This window comes from Nicotiana attenuata, unplaced genomic scaffold, assembly GCF_001879085.1.
Source record: "Nicotiana attenuata strain UT unplaced genomic scaffold, NIATTr2, whole genome shotgun sequence".
NCBI classification, from domain to species: domain Eukaryota; kingdom Viridiplantae; phylum Streptophyta; class Magnoliopsida; order Solanales; family Solanaceae; genus Nicotiana; species Nicotiana attenuata.
In genome coordinates this window covers 27,057-40,309 of record NW_017676160.1, presented here as the reverse complement: position 1 = coordinate 40,309, position 13,253 = coordinate 27,057, and the positions used below count along the sequence as shown (strand labels likewise).

Here is a 13,253-nt window from a genome sequence, read left to right as displayed (position 1 = left end):
TTCTCATCAATATAGGTTACAGACTAGTATATATTATGTATTGAACTCCTTTAATTTATTCGTGTATTTATTTCTTTAAATTTTAATACCCCTTAATAAAAATACTAACTCCGCTACTATCACTATAGGCCAATAGCTTATAGGCCTTACTTATACCACACATAATTAAAATGTGGTATTTATCTCACCTATAATCAAATTATGATCATACCTAATATCTTATTTATGACTTGGGTCTATTACACTAGTCCAAACTTTCAACATTTGATAAAAAAAAAGGCAGAATCCCACAACCACAAAACCTTTTGACACATCCAACATATATAGGAATGTACCACTTCTATTCATCACCATTTCATCTTCATTCTTCTGATTAACTTTATTTCAAAGATGAGCAAATTAGAGCTGGTTTTTGTACCTGCTCCGGCCGTCGGTCATCTTGTTTCCACATGTAAATTTGCAGAGAATTTGCTCAGCAAAGATCAAAGGTTATGCATAACAATTCTTATCATAAGGCCACCTGCACCATGGGATGCAGGTATAGATGCCTACATCAAGCGATCCTACTCTACTCGTGAGGGCAGTAGAATTAGATATATCACACTTCCTCAAGTCGAACCACCATCTTCAGACAAGCTAGAAAAGTCTTTAGAGAATTACTTCTCTCTTTTAATAGCCAGTTATCGACCACTCGTCAAAGAAGCAATCATCAGCAACAAATGGCCTGATTCGGACCCGAAAACCATTGGATTAGTCATTGATATGTTTTGTAGTTCAATGATTGATGTAGCAAGTGAACTTGGAATTCCTTCTTATCTTTTCTTCACTTCTGGTGCAGGTTTTCTTGGTTTCTTGTTTTATCTGTCTGTTTGGCATGAGAAATTCGGGAGAGAATTTAATAAATCTGATGCTGATTTAAAGATAGCAGCCTATGCTAATCCTGTACCCTCAAAAGTTTTGCCTACGTTCGCGTATAACAAAGAAGGTTACAACTCATTCCGCGAACATGGTATTAGGTTTAAAGAAACTAAAGGAATTCTTATCAATACAGTAGCAGAATTCGAAAATCATGCTGTAAATGCCTTAGTATCTAACTCTGAATTGCCTCCAGTTTATACAGTAGGATTTCTTCTTGATTTTGAGGGGCAAAAGACTAAGGGAAATTCCAATATTGAACATGAAGAAATCATGAAATGGCTAGACCAGCAGTCACCTTCCTCTGTTCTTTTTCTCTGCTTTGGAAGCTCAGGGATTTTTGAGCCACCACAACTAATCGAAATGGCAATTGCACTTGAACAAAGTGGGGTGAGATTCTTGTGGTCAATACGTCGGCCTGTAGATGATGAATATGCAAAACTTGAGGAGATATTACCAGAGGGATTTTTGGAGAGGACTAAAAAGAAAGGAATAGTATGTGGTTGGGCGCCTCAAGTCAATATCTTGGCTCACAAAGCTACTGGAGCGTTCGTGTCTCATTGTGGATGGAATTCGACTATAGAAAGTTTATGGCATGGAGTTCCAATTGTGACATGGCCCCTTTATGCTGAGCAACAAATCAATGCGTTTCAATTGGTGAGAGATCTTGAGATGGCAGTGGAGCTGAGATTGGATTACAGGATGCGCGGTAGTGATCGTGGTGAAATTGTTAAGGCAGAGGAGATGGAGAAAGCTATAAGATGTATAATGGACAGTGAAAATCCCGTGAGGAAGCGAGTTAAAGACTTAGGAGAGATATGCAGGAACGCGTTAATGGAGGGTGGATCTTCTTTCAATTCTATAGAAAGATTTGTTCAAACTATTCTTGATTCCTAGAATTGAGATTAGTAGAATTTTAGATTCTATATTCTGTTGAGATGTATAATGTACTGCTCGTATTCTCCAAAAATATTGTTGTACTCGTATCGATTCCCCCAAAAATACACTGTTTTGGTGGATTTGTCATGTACCCGTAATATTTTTGAATAATTCAGGCAACCTAGGATATGAGTGTATATGTCCATTAATTGGTGGTTCCTAAGAGTTAAGGCCTCACAGCAGTAATTTGTTTGGCAGTAGAAATATCTTTTAACAGTCAGCAAACTAGCTATGCTTTATTCTCTCTTTGTTTGCCATCTTGTTCTGAAATTGTGATTGCTGCTACTCTTGCCACTATTTAACACAAGGTCGCTCGTTTAATTGGCGCCTTTATTGAAATGTCGTTTTACTTTACTATGTTCTTTTTTAATAGAATTTCAAGAAAAGCTTACGCTTAATTGAGGAAAAAATTAAGTTATGTGTATTGTCAACTTAATTTTTTTTATATAATTAGTGTAATTTAACTTGCAATAATAAACAAGTTATCATTTTATTAGGTTAACAAATAATAATTACAAAAAACAAAAGTATCTGCAATTTCTTTAAAATGAGCTAATTATATGAATTTTTTTATATGAGTGCATATAATTTATGTCGCATTCATTGCTTATAACCACATTAAAAATTGTGTTGCTGCTCCGATGACGTGGATCATTATTTTGTGGTTCTCTACTTTCGTTGAATATTATACATGGCTGCCGACGTATCCACGACAGCAACGCCTTTGTGTCTTGTTTATTCTGCGTATGTCTTTTTAATTCGCATTGTCGTACTAAAGCAATTGAAATGAAATCAGTAGATCAAATACTTCTTCTATTCCTTACCAAAGATGGAGAGCAGAGAGCTGGTTTTCATTCCAGGGCCAGGAATGGGTCACCTCGTCGCCGCTGTTGAAATTGGCAAGTTACTCACCAGCCGAGCCAATTGTCTTTCAATTACATTCTTTATCATCGACCTTCCAATTGAAACAGCTATACATACTTATACAAAGACATTAGCAGTAATTGATGATTCTACCACTTCACGCCTACGATTCTTACACCTTTCTCCTCCTCAATCTCAAAGTAACAATCGTAATAAACCTCAAGAAGCTGTTCTCGTTGAGTTTTTTGATAATTCCAAGCAAATAGTAAGAGAGGCAATTGTTGAGAATTTCATGACTCCTAAAAGTAAGTCCGGTACTCGACTTACTGGTGTGATTGTTGATATGTTTAGTGACAAAATGATAGAAGTAGCAACTGAACTTGGTCTACCGAGCTATGTGTTCTTTACTTCTAGTGCTGCTTTTCTCGGCCTCATGTTTTATGCACAGACGCTTAAAGATGATCATGATCGTGATATCTCCGATTTCAAGGATTCGGATACGTTACTGCCTGTTTCGACTTATTTAAATCCTCTTCCAGCTAAGGTTTTGCCAAGTGCCATGCTGGATAAAGATGGTCGTTTGCGTCTACCCCTGTCTACTGCTCGAATGATACGACAGGCAAAAGGGATCATAGTTAATACTTTCTTAGAGCTTGAGCCACATCCAATTAAATCTCTCGGTAAAGAAGATGGGGTTCCATCTTTATACCCAGTTGGGCCTATAATCAACTTGAATCAAGAACGGGACGAGAGTATCAACGACTGGTTAGATGAGCAACCAGATTCTTCGGTACTGTTCCTCTGTTTCGGGAGCTATGGGAGCTTTGACGAGGAACAGTTGAAGGAAATTGCTATAGCCCTTGAGTGTTGCGGCTGCCGTTTCTTGTGGTCCCTACGACAGCCGCAGGCCAAGGGCAAAATAGGTACTCCGGACGATCTTGCACGTCCGGAGCAAGTGTTGCCAGAAGGTTTTTTTAAACGAACTTCACGACGAGGTAAATTGATCGGATGGGCACCTCAAGTGGCAGTGCTGTCACACAGGTCAATTGGAGGATTCATTACGCACTGTGGTTGGAATTCTGTACTGGAAAGCTTGTGGTTTGGAGTGCCAATGGCAACATGGCCTATGTATGCAGAGCAACAAGTAAATGCTTTTGAGTTGGTGGTTGATTTGGAAATGGCCGCGAATATAAAGATGGAGTATCGGAGTGAGAGTCCCGTTTTGGTCACAGCAGAGGAGATAGAGCGCGCCATAAGGCGACTGATGTTGGATAGTGCAGAGGAGAAGAATGGTATCAGAAAGAAAATGGAGGAGATGAAAGAAAAGAGCAGGAGAGCCATGTTAGAAGGGGGATCATCTTACTATTTTCTGGAGAATCTGATCAAAGATATTAAGGATCATTCACCTACTTGAAAATTTTAATTGCTTTCTGCTACTTTCTACTACAACAACAAACCCAGTGTAATCTCATTGGGGTCTAGGGAAGATAGTGCGTACGCAGACCTTACCCCTACCTTATAGAAATAGTGAAGTTGTTTCCAATAGACCCTCGACTCAAGGAATTGCTTTCTGCTACTTTCACAATCATAATGTATAGCTAGAGAGAGCATCATATGGCACTGAGTTGGTATGTATTCGCCGAGTCTCTCTCTATCGCTCATTCTTAGATGTCAATCTTTTAATGACATGGATTTTAGAATTCATGTTTTTTCCATTGGCAAATTAAACTTTCACTTACAATATTCAGTCTAAGGTAATAAAAGTGAAAGTAGAATGTACAATTGGTAAATCATATACTGAAACTCTAAGTAAATCTTAATCTTCAAGTAATTTATTTCGTAAATTGGTCAAATAGACTATTGAAAGATTGCAACAAAGTAGAATGTTGTTGGACTCATCATTTACTATCTCCCTTTCTACTAACGCTTTGTTGACAAGTCAACTAATTGGACAAATTGTCACACCAATACATATACATAAGCTTAAACACGAATAAAGTATAATAATTAGAGTACAAAATATAAGAAAAATACGGGTTTCTAACCTACCATCAATTATGTATATACTAATAAATTTATTTGCGCTCGCACGGTATAGAAATCTTAAGTAAATTTACAATATTTTTGTTGTTGTAAATTAGTTTAGGTAGGAAACCAAAATTTTCATGTATGTATATACATACAAAACTAATTTCTATAAATAAATTAAATAGCAAATCTAAACATTTTCCTTGGAAATAGATTTTTAGAAATATGAGTTCAAATCAACGTTATGTAATCAAGTGAAAATTTAATAACTTAAGAAATCACAAGACCAAATTTAGCCTCAATTATGTAACCAGAAGACAGCGTACTAAAATTATATAGAATGAGGACAGTGACTTACTTATCTATTATAAATTGGAATGATTTTAAACTTGTGGACATGCTTAATTTTAAAACGGGTTTGTCGAATATAATGACAGGCGGGTAGTCCAAATATCAAAATATATACACTGTTTATGCATATATTATGTATATTCTATGTACATTTATATTAATATACAAAATATATATATTTGCCTGCTATATTTCCTGGAGAGAGGAACATGAATAATTCCTCAGTTAAAATTCTAAATAAAAAAGGAATACCACAATAGAGAATTTCACTATCAAATACACAAAGAAAAATATGAAAATACTTTCAATTCGTTGATTATGTAAGAAGAAATTGTCACCATTTAAGGAAAATACATAAACCAACTCTAAAGGAAACCAACAAATCTCACTAACTCGATAATCCTAGTCACACGGAGAAAAAAAATCCGACTATGGTTCAGTTTGATTTGGTTTGGTGTTGGAAAAAAAAATCCGACCATAATTGGTTTGTTTTGGTTTTAACTAAAGAAAGTCAAACTGAAACCAAAACAACCCTACATTATATATAAAGAAATTTTAGATATATTTAATATATAAATATACTTATTCTGCTGCAATTTATAAATATTTCTTAAATTTTTCATAATTTTATCTTTTAAGGTATTATTTCAAGGTTGGACTTAGGGGTGTGCATTCGATTTATTGATTCGATTTTGACCCTTATCGATAATTACTTATCGATTATCGATTTGTACATATGCTTATCATTATCGTTTCAATAAGGTTTCGATTTTTTCGATTTCGATTTATCGATTTTTGGGGCTTATCGATTCGGTTATCGATTACACCAATAAGAAAATTTGCGGGATTCCACAGAAAGTATATCGCTATAAACACGCCTAACTAATATGGACAAAAAGAAGCTAAAATAAGACGAACACCAGTTATAACATAAAAATTGTGTCAACAAGCAAATGCAACGAAACTAAAGTAAGGGATCAAATGTATGCCACCAACAGTCCAACGGTATAAAAAAAATACATCATCACGGCTAATTCTACTTTCCATTAATTTGAACTTCATTCCCTTGAGCTTTAAATATGATCATTCTTTAAATGTGGTAGATGAAATAATAGGGTTAGGGACTTAGGGTAAAGAAAAGGGTATTATAGAATAAGGGTTTAAAAAAAATTATTTTTTCTTTTTTAGTATTTCTTATCGGTTTATCGATAAACCGATAACCGAAGAGGACAAAATCAAAATCGAAATCGATAAGGAAAATTTCGAAATCGAAATCGAAATCGATAAATCGATACACCGATATCGATAAACCGATAACAAATAATCGATTCGATTTATCGATAAACCGATTCGAATGCACACCCCTAGTTGGACTTAGAACTTTTGAATGTTCCAATAAGTTTTATAGCCATTAACATTAGTAACTTAAATAATGCTAAGAGAAGTCCAAACCAAAATCAAATCAATACTAATGATAACAAAAGACATTCAATTCAATACTACGAACGACAATGTATTGAATATCTATTTTTTTTTTTTGCAATAATTTAGATAAAAATACATAACCTATTTTTATTTTTTCTTTAGCCTTTAGTCATGTAATTAATACTCCCTTATTAGTCTACTTATTTTAGCATGACTTAGTACTTTTAGATTATGTTTATTTTTATTATGGATTTTTAATTAACAATATTTATATTACATAATTTTATTGTCTTTATTGTTGAATATTTTAGGATAATGCCACACTTCTCATATTTTGTATTATTTTATTGGAAAATATATTATATAGTTGTTTCTTACTAGGATTAGAGAAATATTTTGAACACAAGTTATATGTTTTGTTCTACGAAGATTTTACCGGAAAAAATCCGAAAAATCGAGAAAAACCGAGATTGAAAAACCCGAGTTTTATTGGATTGGTTTGACCTTTAGATTTAATAACCCGACACAATTGGTTTAGTTTGGTAATTGTAAAATCCGAACCAACCCGACCTATGTACACCCCTACTAACAACTATATCGAATTCATACATTATATCTATTTTATTTTCTGAAATTTTGTGATAAAATATCAAGCAACCAATTAAAGGAAAAGAAAAGATTATATCATGACATATAAGAATCTAACGTAGTAGGGAAAAAAGATCATACCACAATTGCTATCCCTTCTCATCCGCATAACACTTTTTTTTTGTAATATCCCTTCTTTTTTCTGTCTCCTTCAATTTAAATGCAAGTTCTTCTTTTGACCCTTTACTTATAAGAAGCAAATGATGGTAGAGATTTTTGGTTTGTCTTATAGGAGAAACATTTTTTTTTTTTGGTAATTAACATTTTCATTACCAGGGAAAATATTTACACATTACAAGTAAATCAAACTCTTAAAATTTATCCTACTTTGCTATACTTTACCCCTCCCCATTTCCTATTATTTACACATTTATCTATCTATTACATTGGGTATCAATTTAGTCTATGTAGTATTTTCTCTGTATGTTTGCTACTTCGACAATGCAATTCTTGAATTATCTTCTTACATATTGCTTCCCAGCCTTTCGCCTTAGCTTGAAAAGTTCGAGCATTCCTTTCTTGCCACACGTGATACACTGTTGCTGCTATTGCCATTTTGTATAACTCAGCAGCAGCTGTTTTCCTCTTAGTCTGCATCTCAGCCCATCGTAGTTCCTCATCCCAGCCATTTACTGGTCTCTTTATCCCTTGCCATGCTAACAGTGTGCTTCACAAGACCTTTGCATATGTGCATTCAAAGAACAAGTGCTGTATGGATTCATTAGCTTGCTTGCATATGACACATTCTTGATCCACCTGCATTCCCCAGCTTTGCAGTCTATCCCTTGTGTATAGCTTCCCATGAGCTGCCATAGTTAGTATAAATATCCACCTAGGGCAGCCTGTGTTATGACAAACTACTCTTCTCCAACTAACTTTGTCAAATCTTCCACAGTTATTTGTTCATAAAAATTAATAATTAAGATGACGTTTTGATCCCTCTAATAGGAGTACAAGAAACGTTTATTTCTTTAAGGGAGTATCCTTTTGGCTTTTTAACATGAAATTGAATCAAAAGAGTGTGGGGAGAAGAATGAAATTACAGAGCAAAATAATGAGAGTTTAATGGGCAAATAAATACGTACTCAAAATAGAGGTAAAAAGACCTCATAAGCCATAACTTCGTCCCATGTGGCCTTTTGAACCAAAAGGAGTGACTGTTAATATTGTGTCGAACAAAACGTTGTGACCGTTGGAGGCATCCATAAATAAGGAATCAATAGGAAAGGTTGTAACCGTATGATTTACTTACTTTTTTGATTTTTGATAAGGGAAATAAGGTAAAAATTCAAAAAATTAACAAAAAAAGATAAATACAAATACTAGCCTAGGAGACGTGCCATGTCAACATTCTTTGGCCCTCTTTTATATATATACAGTTAAAATCTTTGTCATGTCAAATCTCTCTATAACAGCCTCGTTTGTTCCGAATATTCTTGGATGTTATAGCGAAGTGCTGTTATAGTGAACATCTATTATAACATAACTTAAAAATTAGTTCCGAAAAAATTTGGCGTATACAGTGAGGTTTTGTTGTTATATAGGGATACTGTTATAAAGAGGTTTGAACTAATTATTAAAATCGATCTAATTACTTATATTTATACCATGAGACCATTAGTATATGAAACTTACTTTTTTTTTTAAAGAAAGAAAACTTTATATAAAAATAGAAGACTTTACAATAAAGCTATCTTTTTTTTGGAATAAAGGCTGAGTAAAGACTAAAGGGATTGATATTTTAGAAAAAATTGCTGTTTTAATTGGGGGCAACGCACTGACTCATGCGCACTATGCTCAATCTAATTGGGAAGTAAAAACATAGACAGCATCCACGAAAACCAATGATATATCTACAAAAGAAGAAGAAAAAAAGCAGAAAGTGAAAACCAAAACCAAAACCAAAACCAAAACCAAAACCAGCAGCTGCAGTTAATATGGAGAAATTAGCAGAACTGATTCTGATCCCATCTCCGGCAATGGGCCATGTTGCTCAAATGCTAGAGTTAGCAAAACTCTTTTTCCGTCAAAATCATCATCTCACAATTACTGTCCTTATTATGAAACTCCCTGATTACATTGACGCCGTCAGTGGACCTTTCGTCGACTCTGTAGCTGCTTCATCCTCCTCTGATCGCCTTCGATTTGTTCACTTACCAGCAGCTGATCCAACACCAGAGTGGAGTTCCAAAACTCGAGGACATTTCGTCTACAGATTAGTACAAAGCCAAAGATCTCACATCAAGGATTTCTTAATATCTCAAAGCTCCGGCAATAAACTTGCTGGTTTTGTTGTTGACATGTTATGCACTCCATTAATGGATGTAGCTGACGATTTTAAGATCCCCAGCTACGTGTTTTTCACTTCCCCAGCTGCTTTTCTTGGACTAATGCTTCATTTCCAGTTTCTTGAAGACGAGTGTCAACAAGATGTTTCGTTGTTCAAGAACACTGATGGTAGTAATCTCTTATCATTTCCTAGTTACGCATATCCTGTTCCTCCAAAGGTATTGCCAATGGTTCTAGTCGATAGAGACACGTGGCGAGGGAGATTCCTCGATTTTGCTCGTGGATATAGAAAAGCCAAAGGCATTATTATCAACACTTTTGCTGAATTAGAAATCCATCAATTAGATGCTTATAAGAAAAACAACTGTAACATATCAAGATCTGAACAGGATCAGGTTCCACTTCCACCTATTTATCCAATTGGTCCAATTTTGAACCGGTCAAAATCCAAGTCAGAGTCAGAGGAGGCAGAAATAAAAAATTGGCTTGATCAACAGCCAACAAAATCAGTTGTGCTAATCTGTTTTGGGAGCCAAGGGAGTTTACCACTGGACCAAGTGAAACAGATGGCTTTAGCTTTGGACAACAGTGGCTGCAGATTCTTGTGGTCTTTACGTCAACCCCCACAAAGCAATAACGCGCAATTCCCCGGAGAATACACGAGCTATTCCGAAATCTTACCAGAAGGATTTCTTGATCGGATAGAGATAAAAGGGAAAGTTGTAGGATGGGTCCCGCAACTGAAGGTCTTGTCCCACGAGGCAATCGGGGGATTCGTGTCACATTGTGGATGGAATTAGATACTTGAAAGTATATGGTGTGGGGTGCCAATAGCAACATGGCCATTGCATTCGGAACAGCAAGTGAATGCGTTTCAGTTAGTGAAAGAAGTAGGAGTTGCAGTGGCAATCAGTTTGGATTATTGCGAGAGGAATAAAGATCAGCCAATGGTTACTGCAGACGCCATAGAAAAAGGGATTAAAGAATTGATGGAAACTAATACAACAGTAAGAGAAAAGGCAAAGGAGATGAAGGAGAAGAGCAGAGCTAGCGTAATCGAAGGTGGATCGTCATACTTGTCCCTCGGCAAACTCATAGATGAACTACTGAAAAATGCAGCTTTGTAACTTCTTCCAAAATTACCACAACTGAGTTAAAGTTTCAGTAAGAAACACCTTTCAGTTAGTAATAAGATTGAATTTCCCATTAAGAGTTGAAATAAATTATATTCTACTCAATTTATAGATGCTTGTATTTAAGCTTCTTATCCTACTTAGTCCTACATTTGTTTATATAACAACTTGTTAACCTTGTATAAAGACAAGTTCAGATCATCTACTCTTTTGAAATCTGTTGGCAAGGAATTTTTTAATGTCAACTATACATATTCAGCATTTGGACAAATTTAGTCGATCGATGAATAATATAGGCCAACTAGCTACACAGTCAATTATACTAATCATATTTTACAAAAGTTGGTTGAGACTTTGAGGATAAGCAGAGGCGGAGTCAGGATTTGAAACTTATGGGTTCAGGATTCTAGTTCTTTTAAATTACTAGGTTCTAACTTAATAATTTGCGCATATTCAATGAATTTCTTAAGACAAATATAAGGTTTGGATCAAAGCTACTGGATTCGACTGAACCGTAGCCGAAGGGCTGGCTCTGTCCCTGAGGATGAGCACTCCTAGAATGTTCAGAAGTTCACGGTGTACATTGAAAATATTGTTTGGATCAGCTGAAGCCTGAAACCATAATCACCCGCACCAAAGTGCTACTCCAGCAAAATAAAATCCACTACGACAACAAAGGCAGAGTTGGTTTTCATTCCTGCGCCGGGAGCAGGCCATCTCATCTCCGCCGTAGAAATCGCAAAACTAATTCTTGACAGAGATGAGAGGCTCTGCATCTCTGTCCTCATCATGAAGTTTCCCATGGACTTCGGGAGTCAACCCTACATCGAATCCCTCTCTTCTACAACCCGCTTGCAGTTTGTCGACATCACACTAGACGAGAAAACTGTTGCTGAATTCTTGTCAAATAAGGAGACTTTCTTCATAGATTTCATTCGAGGTCACAAACCAAAAGTAAATGACTTTGTTAATAACATTGTATTGGGGAAAATTGTATTTATATGGTGATGTGTCATAGCACGTAGACTGACCAAGTAGTCAAAGAATTAAGGTTGGTTAACAGATACGAGCAACAACAGACACGAGTAACGATAGATACGAGCAAGTTAAATGAAGAAGGTACGAGCAGTCATACAAATAATTCAACGCTCGTACCTATTCAAGACATTCAAAGGTCAAGGATCGAGAAGAGACAAAGGAATGAATCTGACAGCAAAAAGAGCCCAGATACAACATTTAATGAGTATTAAATACTAGAAACGTTAGAGAATATGTATTGAATGTATATGGTTGCATAACGTAACATTTAAGGTCATTAATTACCCATAATTGTCTTATAATGACAAAGGAAAAATCTGTATTCCCAAAACAGCTATAAAAGGGAAAGTCACAAACAACTGTAGGGACACGAAAAAATATTACTGGCATATACTTTGTTCTATTTGCTTTCTGATTATATTATTCAAAATCTCTTTCTTATATACTTTTCCGATTATCAGTAACCCGAGTTCTTCTAAATTCAAGCTTTGACCTAAAATTTAATTTTTGGCTAAACAAATTGGTTCCGTTACCGGGAATCTGATAATCAAGCATATCTCAACCTAATTTTCTTGATTGTATCAATCATGTCGAACAACAATGACAACACTCAAGAAAACCCAGAAATTCAGACAATCCAACAACTTCAGGGAGATTCCCCACGAGGCTCTCCACAAGGTTCTCCACGAGGCTACCCACGACGGTCTCGTGAAGGCACTCCTGATGGATCTCACACAGATGGACAGGCTCAATTCGAAAATGTTGAAACCATGAATGAGGCTCTGCAAAAACTCATTGCCTCTCAAGTCAATAACGCTCTTCAAGCTTTTGTTAGCCAATTACCTACTGTTCCACCCACATCTACTCCGAACAACAACACTTTGGAGAATCCTCGTTCAGGATTGGTTAATTCAGGCAGCGGTGGAACCCCTAGTGAAACACAAGAGAGAGACCCAGGTAATCCAGTTAACTCTGATTTACAAAATCTAGTACTAACCTTGCAGAAACAGCTTAAGGAGCAAAATGAACGCATAGAGCAAATACCTGGAGTACCGCCCGTGATCAAGGGAGTGGATATAGATAAATATTCCCAACAACCATGGAAGCCAAGTGCTGCTCCCCTCCCAATTCCAAAGAAGTTTAAGATGCCTGATATTCCAAAGTATGACGGTACATCAAATCCACGAGATCACGTTACTGCATTCACAACAGGTGTCAAGGGCAATGATTTGACTAAGCAAGAAATTGAGTCGGTCTTGGTCAAAAAATTCGGTGAAACACTCACTAAAGGAGCCTTAACATGGTATTCTCTTTTACCCGAAAATTCTATAAATTCGTTTGCTGAGCTTGCAGATTTATTTATCAAAGCACACTCGGGAGCTCAAAAAGTTAAAAAGTGAATGGAAGATATCTTCAAAATCAAGCAAGGAGACTCAGAGTTACTTAGAGAGTTTGTAGATAGATTTCAACGGGAAAGAATGACGTTGCCACGAGTACCTGACAATTGGGCAGCCATAGCCTTTGCTAGTAATTTGAATAAGAGAGTTCAGAAGCCACGAGGCGACTCAAAGAAAGCCTTCGAGAATTCCCAGCAACAACGTGGAATGATGTCTACAACAGATA

General features: G+C 36.0%; 3 protein-coding genes across 3 annotated transcripts; all 3 read left to right on the top strand.

The window, feature by feature from the left end:
- Positions 1-228: 228 nt before the first annotated feature.
- On the top strand, positions 229-2,070 carry LOC109220804 (anthocyanidin 3-O-glucosyltransferase 2-like). Its single transcript, XM_019385272.1, has one exon. The coding sequence runs from the start codon at positions 391-393 to the stop codon at positions 1,810-1,812; it is 1,422 nt and encodes a 473-aa protein (XP_019240817.1). The 5' UTR covers positions 229-390; the 3' UTR covers positions 1,813-2,070.
- Positions 2,071-2,603: 533 nt separating this feature from the next.
- On the top strand, positions 2,604-4,459 carry LOC109220805 (anthocyanidin 3-O-glucosyltransferase 2-like). The gene has a single exon (XM_019385273.1). It carries the CDS (start codon positions 2,684-2,686, stop codon positions 4,130-4,132), a length of 1,449 nt encoding a protein of 482 aa, XP_019240818.1. The 5' UTR covers positions 2,604-2,683; the 3' UTR covers positions 4,133-4,459.
- A 4,648-nt stretch (positions 4,460-9,107) lies between these two features.
- On the top strand, positions 9,108-10,586 carry LOC109220803 (anthocyanidin 3-O-glucosyltransferase 2-like). Its single transcript, XM_019385271.1, has 2 exons — positions 9,108-10,205; positions 10,260-10,586. The coding sequence occupies exons 1-2, from the start codon at positions 9,108-9,110 to the stop codon at positions 10,584-10,586; spliced, it is 1,425 nt and encodes a 474-aa protein (XP_019240816.1).
- Positions 10,587-13,253: the final 2,667 nt, after the last annotated feature.

Coding starts and splice junctions, on each gene's coding strand:
- LOC109220804 (XM_019385272.1), top strand. CDS start 391: ATGAGCAAATTAGAGCTGGTTTTTGTACCTGCTCCGGCCGTCGGTCAT.
- LOC109220803 (XM_019385271.1), top strand. CDS start 9,108: ATGGAGAAATTAGCAGAACTGATTCTGATCCCATCTCCGGCAATGGGC. Junction 10,206..10,259: donor GATGGGTCCCGCAACTGAAG/GTCTTGTCCCAC, acceptor GGATGGAATTAG/ATACTTGAAAGTATATGGTG.
- LOC109220805 (XM_019385273.1), top strand. CDS start 2,684: ATGGAGAGCAGAGAGCTGGTTTTCATTCCAGGGCCAGGAATGGGTCAC.